Source organism: Seriola aureovittata, chromosome 18 (assembly GCF_021018895.1).
Source record: "Seriola aureovittata isolate HTS-2021-v1 ecotype China chromosome 18, ASM2101889v1, whole genome shotgun sequence".
In the NCBI taxonomy this organism is placed as follows: domain Eukaryota; kingdom Metazoa; phylum Chordata; class Actinopteri; order Carangiformes; family Carangidae; genus Seriola; species Seriola aureovittata.
Genome location: NC_079381.1, coordinates 19,701,394 through 19,716,814, shown reverse-complemented (window position 1 = coordinate 19,716,814; position 15,421 = coordinate 19,701,394). Strand labels below are relative to the sequence as shown.

The following is a 15,421-nucleotide window of genomic DNA, read 5'->3' as shown; positions in this document are numbered from 1 at the left end:
GCCAGAGGGGAGCGGAGCTGTGAATCCAGACCAGAGACAGTAAAACTTTAGAGGTCCATTGTTAACTCTTGGGAGGGAGATATTGATGGGCGCCGTGTGTTAAGCAGAAGGATGAACACTGACGTACTAATAGCAGCCAAGCCAGAAAGTTAAAATCCAATCAGGTGATGGTTACCAGATGTTCAGTGCAGACCTGTGACCATTGAGTGAAGATTCTCACTCATCCAGGTCACTGTTATCCAAGAGGGGCTGAATCAAGGGCAACTGGACTTGGTTGTAGATACCTGAAGACATTTCACCTCTTGTCTTCTTCAGTTCTGACTGACTGGTGACCGGGAGCCCCAGGTATCTAACCTCTGTCGGGTCGTTATCAAGGCCACTGATGTCACTGGTTTTGCAAAAGAGGGCCACACAATAAAACAACAATAACTTGCTGGCCAGCCCTAAACATGAAAGTCCATGACTGACTGACTGAGTGACAGAGTTGAATCACCCCTTTACCGACTTTTTTTTTAGAAACACTACCTAGCGACAAAGAGGCCGAGAGTCATTCCCTCCGCAGACACACCTCTCTATGCTGATTGCAGGTCAGCTGATGTGAACGAGATTCTAACTTCCTCTCTGAGTGATCACAAGTAAATACATCTGACATCACAGCACAGTCTTTGTCTTTAACTCATGTGTGTGTGTGGTGATTTTTGTCAGACGACATCATGGTTATTACATCAGGATGATGAGCACTAAGCGAACAGAGCCAGAGACCAGGCAGATCGTAAATAGCCTATGACGCCATCCAGCCAAAGGTTTTGACCTAGTCTTGTTGATTCTAGTACAAGTATGTTGTGGGGAAGAAAGAAGGTATAATCCAGTTTTTGTATTATTTCTATTCAATTTGCTGTGAACTATTGAGACATTAAAACTCCACTGTGAGATGATGCAATAAAAACAGGGCGCTTTAGACAAAAGAATGGAAAAATGTCAGTGGTTTGAACGGATTCATTTTGAAGTTAAAACAACAACAACGGCGTTTCTGCAAGTTGCATCAGGAAAAAAAAAGAGACACTATTTGGAGTTCAAAGTCAAATCCTAAAATTGAACAAGTTGGTGCCTTTCATGGTCTAACAGTTGTCATTTCAGTTTAGATCAAATGTGACACACAGTATGCGCTCAAGAAGTGAGGCAAATATATTTGCAGGGTTGGACATAGCTGTAGGCATTGTCATAAAGCCCCATTTGGAAAGTTCATTCTGGAGACTTCGCTTCTTGCTAACACAGATATGAATTCTACGCTCATAACTTAAAGTGACAGGAGAGTGGCTTGACAGGAGAAGAATTTCAATTTAAGTCGCAGAGTGTATATGTCTGTATATATCATGCGAGTGTGCAACATGTTTGTGTGTCTCTGTGGACCAGCGTCTGCTGCTGTACCTGTCCCCAGGTCGGTGTGCTCCTGAGACATGTGCTGGCTCTGATGGACCCATTCGCCGTTGCACTTGAAGAAGATTTGGAGAGCGGGCCGAGCCTGACACCGGAGCTTGATGGGATTACTCTTGACGATGTAGGCGTCGACGGGCTCCTCCAGGAAGTGGGGCAGCGTCCCAGATTGGCCATGCTGCAGGGCTTCACCTCGGGCGCCTGGGGAACAACACAAGATTAAAGATTAAAGAGAGACTCTGTATAAAACAAAAATAAATACTGAGAAAAAAAGGGAAGCAAAAAAAAAGATATTTATTGCTGGAATTGTCTTCAACGCAACAAAACTAGCTCTCTCTCTGTCTTTCCCCAGCTTCCTCCACTATCACTCATTCCCACCCCCCCACCCCCGCAAACACACCCAACTAGTAGCCATTACTCCTTGCAGCAACGTCTCCCTCAAACAAATGGTTTCTGTAGCGCAGTGTGAGAAATAACACGACAACACCAGAAATCCACCCCCACCCCCACCCCCCCGCAGTCCATTCTCTGCCACAGCATTACATTACAATCATTTGTAGAATTTATCCACTTTCGCATCACAGTGTTTAATATTTTAAATACACAGAGATGCATGCGATGCCACAGGGCATTTTGCAGGAAGTTAGGCTAATCTGCAAAAATATTTATGATAAAAAACATCTTCGTTTAGTTAATATAGAAATAATTTATGTCATTAGTGTTTTTGTTTGCTACAATATATATATATTTTTGGAAGGTGAGGTGGTGTTTAAGTCCCGTAGGAAATGTGATATCTCAGCTGCACTGTTTGTTTTTTTGTTTGTTTGTTTGTTTTTTCTCTGTGTAAAAAAGTAGAAATACAGCGGTGAGATAGTGAGAAATCCTGATTTTATGAACCGGCTGAGCGGTGGGGACAGCAGCTGAAATATATAGCTGTTTGTATCTCAATGCAACTCTACTATAGCAATGAGTGTACACACTTTTTGACAGGTGGTGTGTAATGACACTGCATGATAATCACGCGTTAAAATATCAACAGGCATCCTTTTCTCCCAAAATAAAAGAAAAGGTGACGAGCATGAATAACAAGAACAAACACCTCGTTGAAGAAGAAGAAGAAGAAGAAGAAGAAGAAGAAGAAGAAGAAGAAGAAGAAGAAGAAGAAGAAGAAGAAGACATCAGACTGTTGATCAGGCAGATCTGCAGTCACTCCATAAAGACTCCTTTACTATAGTCACATGATTCAGCTGACGGATTCACAGACAACACACCGACAGCACCATTATCAGGTATTACTCCCTTTCCTCCTCTGCCGCTCTGAGGTGTGTTCCAGCCGGCGTACGTTTTGCTACTTCTGGAGGCCCCCGCAAGTGTAATTACACTCCGACTAATCCCCTAGTTTGCTGGAACCTCTTTCATGCAAGTGTGAAGGGTTTAGCGAGGCAAACTGTCCTGCACCCGCCCCTTCCTGATTCCCCAGCTCCCCACTGCACACTGCATGCTTTCTCCACAGCGATGGCTGTACCTGAAAACCCCATCAGGATTAAAGAACCCACTCTCTCTTTCTCTCTCTCTCTCCCTCTCTCCAGCTAATCTAATCCTCCTACCATTCCTGCCGGATGTCTCCTGATTGAGGCGAATAGATAAAAGACTCTGTGTGATTCTCCGGCTGTGAAAATCACAGCACTCGCTCTGTGTTTCGTCTCCCCTCCGTGCGACACATTCGCATTCTCTTCCTCATTCCTGGAACTGAGGCTGAACAAAGAGACATGCTTTTAATTTCAAAATGACTAGCCCCAGGCAAGCTTTTCTTGTACAGAGTGCTCCAATTTGTTTTGCGCACGGAGCATTGACATGGCGTGTTTGTGTCTGGATAGATGCAACACATGAGACGTGAGTGCGCATCCAGACAATGATAGATGGGAACATTAATACACAAACATGCAGCTGTCAAACAAAGCCACAGCCTTCCATGTAATGACTCATTTGTTAATAGGGCAGGTATTATATTAATGACTATTTAATGCCACTGCAACTAATACCTCAAATGTCAACATCAGCAGCAGCAAGGTGGAGTAAAAGCTTTACAGTCTTTATCTCAGAGTTAGGTGTCCATTCCTTATTTAGCAGGTGGGATAGTATTGCAGCAGACAGATTAGGAGAGACACAGGAAAGGGAACTCTGGTGTGATTTAACCTCAGGCTGGTGGTGGGACATGTGACTCAGGGGGGAAAACACAAGCACTTAACCGTCTCTGGGAGCAGCACAGCGTCGTCTTTGCTCCTGAAATTGCTGAATATAGATCACAAAGTGCGACTGGGCAACAGCTATAGGACGCCCCTCCGGCGTTGCACCTTGCGGTAGGTACACATGCTGTTATCATGTGAGACGTGGCTCAAACATAGTGGCTGCAGAATGTAGCGCTGCGGGGGGAGGTGGGTGGTGGTGGGGTCTGTTTGCCATTCCAGCATCCTCCACTCGTTTACATCTCGTGGCCGGCGCGGGGCTGTTATTGGTTCATCTGCATGTTCCCAGGACCCAATATCTCTCCTCAATTTGCTTCGCCGCTGTCACTCAGGAGCCCGCTGTGCCCCGTGCTTCACAGTTTTCACACTGATCTACAACCAATGCTGCAGCCCGGCAATAACACATAAGGGGCACAGAAACATCTAGCCCAGTCTGAGAGGAAAACAAGATATCAATGCCAAAGGACTGAGTGATGGCTCTATCAGACACTCTCCCTCTCCTTCTCCCTCTCTCTCTCTGTCTCCCTCTCTCTCTCCCTCTCTCTGCCTCCCTGTCTGTCTCGCACACAAACAAAGTTTTGTCCTGGAAACACAGTGGAAGGTGCGAATCCTGCGTCAGCTGTGATGCAAACCAGTAAGGGGAACTCGCAGACGTTTTTTAATTTCCTCAAGTGCAGCAAACACTCCATCTATTCACATGCAAATTTAAAAGCGATGGGTAAGTGCGGTCTCTTATGTCAGTTCAATGTATTCATAGCTTTTAGTGAAAATCTAAAAGAAATGAGGGGGAAAGAGCCCCTAGCTGACTGGGCTAATTTAGTGATGCCTTTGGGTGGTAGCTCAGGCTACTTCACACAGAGAAAGATGACTGCTGCTCCAGCACACTCGCAGTGATTTGGAGAGACTAAAGGCGGCAGCCAGGCTGATGATGTTTGCCAAATTCTACCTCCACATACACACATGCAAAATCATATCCCGGCAGAGGAACCGCTGTCCCGTTTCCATCTGAAAACCAGCCAATCCGATATATAACCAACGCACTGATCGCGGAGGATCAAGGTCAGAGGTACTGCAGGTCCTCCAACTGCCTCTACACAAACACTGGGCCCCAACAGGCATGTGTTCTCCTCCTGCTGCCTTTTGTTCCGTATACAAGCAGCCAGAGCAGTTTGTACACCGGCCCCCATGTCATCAAATTTGCAGATGACATGGAACGTCTTTCCCCGCCTCACAGCTCTGATTCAAGATCATGGCCAATGTCTGACTTGTCGTTGCATCACTGAGTTCATCCAGTGATGCAACGACTCATGATTGGATCTAAGGTTGGGGGCTTTGGCCACAAGATCATATGACAATCTTTTTGGGTAGAATTGCAATCTGCAGTCTGATTCCACTCTGATTTGATTCTGAAAGTTTCTCTGGTACTATCTTTGAAAGTAAGCTGAGTTTGTTGTCAATAATTAACTGTTATTCTCTTTTCACTGTCAGCGCCATGAACTTTTCATGCATCTGCTGATTCCACTCACCCAGTATCAAAAAAACAAAGTGTCCTCAGCGCACTGCGACCCCTGCTCGCCCCGTCACCTGAGGCCTCAACACAAGCCACAAATGACAAACAGTCCGGAGAGCCGGTGCAAACAAAGATGACACATCCCACATCCTGTACACTCACACACACACACACACACACACACACATACACACACTCTGAATGGCTCCCATATGTTAAGCAGTTCCACTTCCTGGGATGCAGAATTGATTGCACGAGGATCCTCTTTGTTCAAGCAGCTGTTGCCTTCTGAACCTGAACCTCTTGCTTCTGCTGCACTTTACAGGAAGTAATTATAATACCTCTTTAACACACACGCACACACACTTTGTATGCCATGGGCTATTGAACACAAGTTCAAATCTGATGGCCTTTTGACAATTTGCACAAAACAATTAGTCCGGGGGTTAATATGGGTCAATGTTTGTGAAACAACTGCAGCTTCATGTCGCTCGTCTGTAAAAGGGTTGTCAGGTCTCAATATCATTATAATTGGTTGCTGCAGTTTTGGGGAGATTTTAGGATTTGTTGCTTTTATTTTGTCAGCAACTTTTTTAATCATGTTCAGAATTGACATTATGGCACAGAGGATTATACATCAATGCCTGTATCTGCTTATATCTGTACTGCACTACAGCAGCTCCTAGACACTGTACCTGCCGTTAGAATAGTGTTGCATTGTTCCTCCCTGCAGACTCCGACCTGCACTAAACCCCCGATGTGGATAAACAGGTCTGATCATTTATCGGCACATAGAAAAGAAACACAAGGTATAATGGATAGAAATGACCTTGCGAGCTCAGTCGCCACAATACCAGCACTCTCTACACTTTGCTGGTTTTTAATACAAGTTTACTCATTTGTGCCCCTTTGTGTCTGCCGTTTCCGGGTACTCTTCATGAATGGCATTCACCGAACCAGACTGAATTTAAATACCCGCTGTCACAATGACACAAGAGCGATTCTCTGATTTCAAACCTCCAACAGGTGTGAGGCACCGCAAACTGATCTCCCTCACTAATGCTGCATGCAAATCACCGGCACGGCCGGGAAAAAGGGAGGCAGTGTTTTGTGTGTCTGTTTGTGTGAAAGAAAAAGGAGTGAAAACAGAGAGTGGAAAGGAATATATGGGTTTAATAAAATGCAACATCGCCTTAATGTGTTGCCCAATAATCAGTGGCTTGAAGCCTCGAAGATTTTTACAGCACATCTCATTTTCAGAATTATTCTCATATAACAAGAAACTGTCCATCCTTTAATATTCAGAGGCGCTGCAGTTTTTGAATGTTACCGACTAAAAGACATCTTGGATCTTCACTTTCATTTTATTGAGATGATAAATAACTGAAGAAAGAAAACAAAAGAAAAAACTGGACAGAAGCACGTGAAACATTGTCAGCTGCTTTAACTCACGGGACAACATTCGCTATTATTAAAAAGGAAGCAGCTGCTTTGCCATTAATTAACAAACAAATATACTAATTAATTCTTCATTTGTTAATTAAAAGTCAGTGACATTATTATTTGTTAATTGCTTCACCACTCTGACATTTCAGTAACAGGTTTGAGGAACAATGTGCACGGTTAGTTGGGGTATATTTTATGGTTTTTATTTGCTGCTCCGTGTCGTTGCCTCCGTGTAAACAGGGACTTTGAGGCTAATGTGCCTGTGTAAATATATGAATAAATACAGCTTGGCAATGGTCAACACCGTATTAATGATATATGCCTGGTGTGACGTGTCTTCATAGGCAGCGTTGACGCAGATCCGCGCAGCAGATGGATGGTCGAGATTGAGGATGAGAGGTGAAGCTAGCAGGAGGAGGTGGGGGTGGAGGGAGACTGGTGAAGCAGATGATAGGTGGGTGTTGAAGATAGTGAGAGGCACTGGGGGAGCATCTGTTCAGATCATCCAAGTGCACGGCAGGAAGACACAAAAAAAAAAATGTTCAGCATTTTCAGGAAATGCTTATAAACATGTGAGTCTAAAAAGAAAAGAACTTATTTTTTGGCTCCTCAGTCGACTTTGGCCCACTGGAGGACCGCAGTCTTTGAGATGCACAGCCCACACACACACACACACACACACAAACACACTTCCTCTCTGTCTGCAGAGATTTGTGAATGACAGGTACGCCACAGGGGAAAGATAGATAGGCAAGGGTGGGATTTCTTGATCTTTCAACAGAACAGCAAATGGGGCGAGAAAAGCGGCAACACGTGAAAGCCTGATTGTGCTCTGTGTTTTGCAGACACTACCCATGATTGAACCACATCAAAACATAGCAACCTACAGCTTGAGGTGTTCCTCTGACATGCTGGCAGGTAATGAACTGCTCAGGAACTATGTCTTATGTTCACCAGGTGGAAGCACACGGATGCTGCTCACAAAATGTGACTTCACTGTCGAGGTGAAGCGCAATAGGTTGCTGCGATATTCCAAACTCTTGCAAAGCTGAAGCAGGACTGAATTCAAGGAGGAAACCAGGAAATAGCCAGATTTGATACCATTATTTAAAATCACATCTCTGTTTCCCTTCTGGTTCCTCTCCTCCCTGTCCCCAGGCAAGTCTCAGAGAGACTTCAATTAGACTGCAGAGATGCCTGGAGCTCTAAATCTACTCTCTAACTCGTAATTTCTTTGCAACGGGAGTCACACAAGCAATACGTTTCAGCTCTGCCTCTCCGACTCTTAAAAACAGCACGGCCTCAACAGAAAGAGATGCCAGAGCGCTTTGTTCAAATATTGATGCAAACCTCTCATCTGTCATCTCAGGACACAACAGGCATGCACGTACACACACACATGCAAAAACACACACATGCAAAGACACACACAAACACACACACACACACACACGACCAAAGCACTGCCAGGCAAAGACAGTTTTTCTTACACACGTCAGATGTTGTCCAATCAAAACAAGACCAGACAAATGTTGACTCTTTGCTCTGATGGACTATTTCACACTTAGATAACCACATTTTCTTTAGACTCCATTTCCTGTGTTGATTCAATGAATTTTTGCTCAAACAAAGCAGGAAAAAGGTAAAAAAAAAAAAAAGTGTCTGCTTCGTTTCACTTTATCAGCAATGTCCCGCTTCAAACTCAAAGTTATACACACACACACACAAACACACTCACACGCTCAGCATGAGCAAACTCTTATCTGTTGGACAGCAGCCCCACTGAAGCAGTGGGGGGTTGGGAGCCTTGTTTAAGGACACCTGGATGGTGGAGAGGAGGGAGGGAGGGAGGGAGGGAAGCACCAGTCATAACACTTCCCCATCAAGATTTATCCTGCGTATCTGTGAGCAGGAGTACAGTAAGTGTGTGTGGGTGTATGGCATCCGACTCCTGCTGCCTTAACTTTAGTGGAATGGAAATGACACCAGACTATCAAAGGGACAAAGCGCGTGTTCATTTTATGTGTATTAATAGTAATGGTACAACATTTTGTACAACATGGCTGCTTGCAAGGGGAGAGGATCTGAGTTGTTCAGAGTGTCGATAAGCTCGTCTGAGTTGCCTTAAACTTTTTAGACTTTTTGGTCCTGGGTTTTGTCTCTCAGGCAACATCAAGAGATGTCTTCCTGGCAGAGGTTGCTGGGGCTATGTGCAGAGGATGCTGAGAGGAACACGACCGTACTTCCAACTCATGTAAAAAAAATTTCAGATTAAAAAAAATGTTTTTATTCAGATATTCTCCTAAAAAATGCAATGGAAAATAAATGGGAGTGGTGCTGTTAAGATATATAATGTTTAATCATACTAAAAGGTCCCATATTGTATAAAGGTCTCTGTCCATATGTTGTGTGATTATAGATCAGGTCTAGGTTCTATATTAATACTGTGAAAGTATCAAAGGGCTCAGTCCACAAACTGAGCCAGAAAACTGAACCTTACAACGAGCCGTCAGTACTTCCTGAACTTTGTGATGTCACAACTATACAGTCACTGCCCTCAGCCGTGCCCCAAGCCCCGCCCACCTGGTTGGTTTCTCTGAGTGTTTTACCTGAAATCTAATGTATTTTTATTAGATCACTCAGAAAACAGTCAGCCAATCAGAAGAGAGGCTCAGAGCCTCCTCTCTTGTGATTGGCTCACAGGCCTGTTGTTGCTTGAGCTCCAGAGAGAAGCCTGAGAGAGGAGGAGATGTAAAACTAAACTGCGATGGAGATACATGCGATTTTCTTATGGATATCAAAACGTAAAATAAAAGTGTCAAACGTGGGACCTTTAAACTTCACTCAGGTTTTAATATTTGTGATGGGAAGCATTTCGTGGCAGTTTCAGGAACTTTGGTAATTTTGTGTAGAAACTCTGGTGCAGATTTACTGTTTTGTTTTCATCTTAATTCCTTCAGATGTACAGTGTTTTTCTAAACACACCACAGGAGGAATACATTTTTTTTTTGTGTGTGTGTGCGTGAAAACAAACCATCAATTTTCTTTTTTTAGGAAGAAAACCGTGTTTGAGCATGTGCACAAACCAGTGCGTGTGTGTTTGTGTACAGTGTGTGTACACGAGTGTGTGTGTGTGTGTGAATGCGTGCCACCTACAAACACCCAGGTGGTGTATGTGTCTTCATCGGTGTTGTGACAGCTCGCCAGCCTGGTTTTGGCAGGCAGGAGACACTGCTTCCCTCAGCTCTCCCAATAATCAAAGAGTAAACATGCTGAAGCAAAAGTGGGTTACCTGGATGTCAAACCGACAAAAAAAAAAAAACATCTCCCATCTCTATCCCGTCAACCACTTCTCCATAAGATTTTGCTCATATACATTAATATTAGGAGGGAAACAAACTCATCTAAATAAATGCAGCAGACGTTTGAATACGCCTTTCATATTCAGCGTGTCAAAGAAATTCACTGGAAGACTTTTTCCTGCTCCAAAGAAATGAGGAGTGTAAACTAAAAATATGACAAATAAGCTTTAGCCTCGTGTATATCAGCACAGAGAGCAGGGATTATCCCGCAAAATCCACTCAAACTTGTGACTCCACTTTTCAGTGACTGGGCATCGATGATGGACAGTACCAATTTAAATAGAAATACAAACAGTGGCGCGTGTTACGTGACAGTTTGTGACAATATTTTCCTTGAACTTTGCTGGCAAACAGTAAAAGAGACATCCCTGTTCTGTGTGACTTATACGTCACCTGATCTCCTATTAAATTTATAATCCTTGATACTTTCATGAAATCAAACCCCACTTTTGATACAGTTTATGTTCAGCAACAGACTATTATAACAGTCTATTTACTTTCTTGCAGTTAGCTCTCCAGGTTTTTCTCGGAGGGATTAACCCTCTAGCAACAGAAGAACTTTATTAGACCGAAGCATTTCGGCTTGTGGTGGTCATCACGAAACACACCACAAATAACATTAAATAAGATGAGACAGAAAACAATATAAAACAGCCAATCACATGTGGACACGTGCATATCTGCCTTTAGGGCTTCTGGGACCCCAAAGGAAACACTTAAATTAAGATTATTAATTGAAAACAATTGTAAAAAGTGCCATATATGTGTAAGGCAACAAGAAGCAACATAAATCACACAAAAGTCATCTTAAAAATCCATAAATATACATGAATTGTGAGGAGAGATTCACAGGAAGTTCAGCCTGTGTGCTCGTTTACTGTTTGTAATTTTAACTCATTGACATCAGCCTCACTGTTCACTGTTCGTCGTAACAGAGCTAATGCTAACGCAAACTCAGCATTTCCTGCTGCTTCTCGTTCACATCAGAAACATTCAACTGGCAAAACATTGTAACGGCAGAAAACGCAATGTCTGTGTCACAGAGGTTAGTGCCGACGGCGAATGTTCATCAAAAATGCATCTACAAATCGAGATGTTTTTTTTTTTTTTTGACAGAGGATCGGTTTTAAATATTGCAGAGAGAAACAAAGCAAGGCAGACAGCACACCACCAACTTCTCAGTGAGGTAATCAGCTCTTTTACTGAACTCTGCTGTTCTGAGTGACTGCTCATGATGGTAAAAAGCCAATTATTTCTTTATTCAAACAACCCCAGCTTCTTCAGCTGCCCCCAAAATTCACAACTAAACCTTACTTCCTGTTACAACCAGCAACGGTGCGTCTCCCTCAGCCAGTCAGGACTGAAAACTTTGAGGATTATAACTTTAAAACTCCATTTTGTGTGTGGGGTGCAAAAATAATTTAGGGTGTAGTTACTTTTTAATTTGTCGAACACTCAGGACTCCTCTTCTACAAGGTTAACTTCTTTGTCTCGGATATTTATTCATTCTACATTCGCTCCTCAAAAGGAGAAGTCTGAAAACTCTCAATGTGACCAAATAAAACTGATGGCCAAACTATTACCAACAACCCATCTAACATGTTGTTCTACAGACCGACACTTGAATCAGTTTAATGATCTGCACCTCTGAGGAGTCGGGGGTAGTATCTGGTAGCCTCAAGACTCCTGGATCACTTACACCGATCCAGTCATCTTTGAGTAATGACGGATGCAGGTATGGAGCCCCTTTATTGACATGTTATACGCAGCACCATTATTACCTCATCTAGCAGCGTTCATTCTCTGCTTCGGCTCCGGTGTCCTGTGGAAAGCGAAGCCTCTGCTGACTGACAGTGATAGCAGACAAAAGAAGATAATTGCTTACTTACTCTTACCCATATAGCCTCTGATCCATTTTGTCTTTTCTGACAGAGAAGAGACAGCGACATAATTAAAGGCATTGTGTGGTGTATACAATCTTGGCTGCAATCACACTGGCAACCTGACAGCTCACTCTAATGTGAGTGTACTTTGTAAAGGGGGAGGGGGGCTCGATAAATAAGTAAAAACCTTAGGAGGCGGAAAAAAAACCCTCTCTCGCTCTTTTTCTCACATTTTTTCACCTCCACGCCTTCTGCAGAACTTTAACACGGACCACAAATGAAAGTGGGATTTTATTATTGAATGAATTTATGAATAAATTACTGCTGTGCGGCCATATGTGAGAAAAGGTTTAGAGCCCCCAACTTTATTTTAAAATAGTGCTGTTTTGTCATTTTATTAAATGTTTGGCAGGGGAAAATGAGATTCAATAAAAAAGTTAATATCCTGCAAATGACTGGGCGCACGGCTTCTGTATTAATATCATTAATCATCTGTCATTATGTACAAGGTTGATTATGGAGGCTGATATTCTTGAAGCTTTTTTTTTTCCTCCTCTGCATGTCACTGATTTCGTATTGTTTCGTTTATTATTTGTTTTTAATAGAAGATGTTCATATTTCATGGTGGGCAAAGCGGCACGACAAAGTGGCATATTTTCTACAAGATTTCTACCTCAAGTGTGATTGCTTTACCAACAGTATAAAAGGCTGTTGGCTCACAGTGGTGGTTTTGGGAAAAAGGTGGCAGTAAAAAAAAGAAAAAAGAGAAATAAAAACAAGTGAGCGAGTTGTCTGTTTACCAGCAATATAAGCGACTGATATGTTACTTCACATGAGTAAAGTGTCGCTTCCCCCACTGAGACTTAGCGGCCTCCTGAAATCACATTCATCAGAGTTGATCAAAATCACATTTACCTCAGTGCACTCAGTCAACAGCTCAACACCATGTTGTAAATAAAAGAAAATCTCCCTCATGTGTAGTATTTTATTTCTAAATGGGCTCAATAAAAATAGATTTCTCTGTGTTTAAGAGCTGGTAATTAAATGTGGATGAAGGCAGTGTTATGCTATATGTTCCTAATGCAGCAGGACTGCATGAAAAATTTAGCATCATTAACCCGTAGTAGCACGCTGTGCATTATTTAGGTTTCATAACCAATCCAGGATGTAAAGAAGCTTCGGAGGGGTACGTTTTCCAAAGCACTACATTTATGCTTATCATGTTAAAAGGGCCACTTCACCAATTTCACACATTACACAATGTTTGGCATGCTAACAAGCTAATATGCTAAACTGAGAGGAATAACATGGTGAACATTATACCAGCTAGAAAACAGAATTGGCAGTGTGAATTGCTGTGCTTTAATGTAGCCTCACATAGATGGAATTAGTAAATAAGTGGAGCATTGCTTTAAAAATATTACCATAATATGCCTGAAATATCTTTTATAAGAAGAACTAAGGACTAAAAGTAGATCTAAAGTTAGAGTTCATATCTTCTTTTGCTTATATTATATTATTGATATATGTCATGTCTTTATCACATTGTATTTTCTAATATGAATGAGTAACATACTTACATGTTATAGTATAAATAATATTATTTGATTAATATTTTAGTGTATTCTCCTCTTTTGTATTTTATTTTGACAGCTCAGCCAGTACATCCTGTCTGCTGGATATTCTGCTACCGATGAGTGAGCCGCCATCAAACTAGAAGGCGTGAAGTCAAAACAAAGCTCAGAGTGAACTGTGCAGTGTAAGGATATATCACTGTTCCACCTGTGACACTGTGACTGAAGCACATTATATGACAGTCTCACCTCCAGCTTTACTGTGGAGATTAAGAGTTTTCAAGATCAGTTTTAAGGCTTCGCGAAAAGCCGCCAACGTTTTCAAAGGCGTCTCTGTGATTTGAAGGCGCTCCTTCTGCTGTATGGGAAGATGTTAACTTCTGCCAGTATCAGTCTGACTCATTCACCGACACGAGTCTCACTTTTCTTTTCCCTCTGGAGAATTAAGAAGACGCAGCAGAAAAGATGGTCCACACATGATCCTCCAGTCTCCAGAAATGGCTGTCTCATGACACTACTCCTGAGTATATGGCAAGATTTCAGAATAAGAGATACAGGAATCTACTGTGACACTATGGTTAGGGCAAAAAGAAAGTGAAGGTTGGCCAAAAGTCCCAGGAAAACAGCCACTGGTCTTCCAACATTTAAAATTCATGACAATCAAACACCTGTGCAGTGCTTTTCCATGTCTCCCAGCACCCGTGCGTGTATCCAAAGGGAAAGATCTCTAATGGCCCCTGAAAAATGCAACAAAGTTAGTAACTTCATCCTGCGCCTCGTCGCGCACCGAGCACTCTTCTCTCACCTCATCTCTCATTTACTTCGGCGAGCAGAGGGCCAGTGGTTCACAGCACGGCACTGCAGAGCCCGGTCTTCCCCTGCAGTTCATCGTCCCAGCGGAGGTCTAGGGCCGCAGCGAATTACGTCGATTTACGTAACGTGCGTCGACGTGTCGCAAAGGAGGAAGTAAGAGGGGCTTGCGCCTCGTCAGAGCATGGACTCCACCGAAGAGCAAGTGTGTCTAAAGCGGGGACCGAACAACACGGTGCTGTGCAAGCTCTGTAAAGTAGAAATGGCTCATCGCAGCAGTACTACCGCCGCACTCGAGCAGTTGGAGAAGAGCTTTATTTTGGACTGTAAAAACATAGATTACCAGTTAAGACTGGGTTGTGTTTTTATTGGGGAATAAAGCCATGAATGCAGTGCACACTTTGTCTGTCATAGTTGTTTGTTTTAACCCTCTTAAGCCAGTGGGAGCGTATACGCTTCCAAATTTCTCGTTGTCTGTAGAGCGTCATTGCTCTGCGACCATTTGCGCTAGAGACGTGCCGTTTTTTTTCTCCTTAAACTAGACGATCGGCGCTTTCAATCATGCCCTTGATCGTCCGTGTGTCATCGCTGACTTATAGCGACACTAACATTGAAAGTTACTAAATATTTGGAGCACTTTCACCGTTTTTCTGGCACATTGCTGCTTTCTGTCCATGTGATTATTGGTCATTCTTATCTGCTTTCTTTGCCAGTGACGTTTAACGTCACACGACTGAATCAGACATTCCTATTGGCTCCAGTTGGTGAGGTCACAGCCAATCAGAGTGTCTGATTCAGAGGCCTGGCCTGCCTTGGCTTTATACCCAGACTGAATGGGAGCAGTGAGGTGGAAGTTGTTTAGAGTTTATGAAAGTGACAGAGTAAAGACAGAAGGATGAGACAGTCACATATTTAGTGCAGCTGAGGATTTGGAGATGATTTTTTACAAGGACCAGACAAAAAAACGCCCATAAATACAGCTGCAGAGAATGAGCACATCTCATGAACAGATGTACTGTTGCACTGTAATGAAGTCTTTATTGAGTGACATTTATTATGAGCTGAGGTTTTGCTGATTCTAAATATGCCTGACACTTGGCGAAACTTTATTAGGAAAAACACAAAGGTATTAAAGAACGAAAATATTGAAATATAA

General features: G+C 42.9%; 1 protein-coding gene across 2 annotated transcripts in view; it reads right to left on the bottom strand.

The window, feature by feature from the left end:
- Positions 1-15,421, bottom strand: part of LOC130186368 (netrin receptor UNC5D-like) — a 156,208-nt gene that overhangs the window by 61,018 nt on the left and 79,769 nt on the right. For both annotated transcript variants that reach the window (XM_056403457.1, XM_056403456.1), the window contains exon 2: positions 1,429-1,635. In XM_056403457.1, coding sequence (XP_056259432.1) covers positions 1,429-1,635 — 207 coding nt within the window. The remainder of the gene's footprint in view (positions 1-1,428; positions 1,636-15,421) is intronic.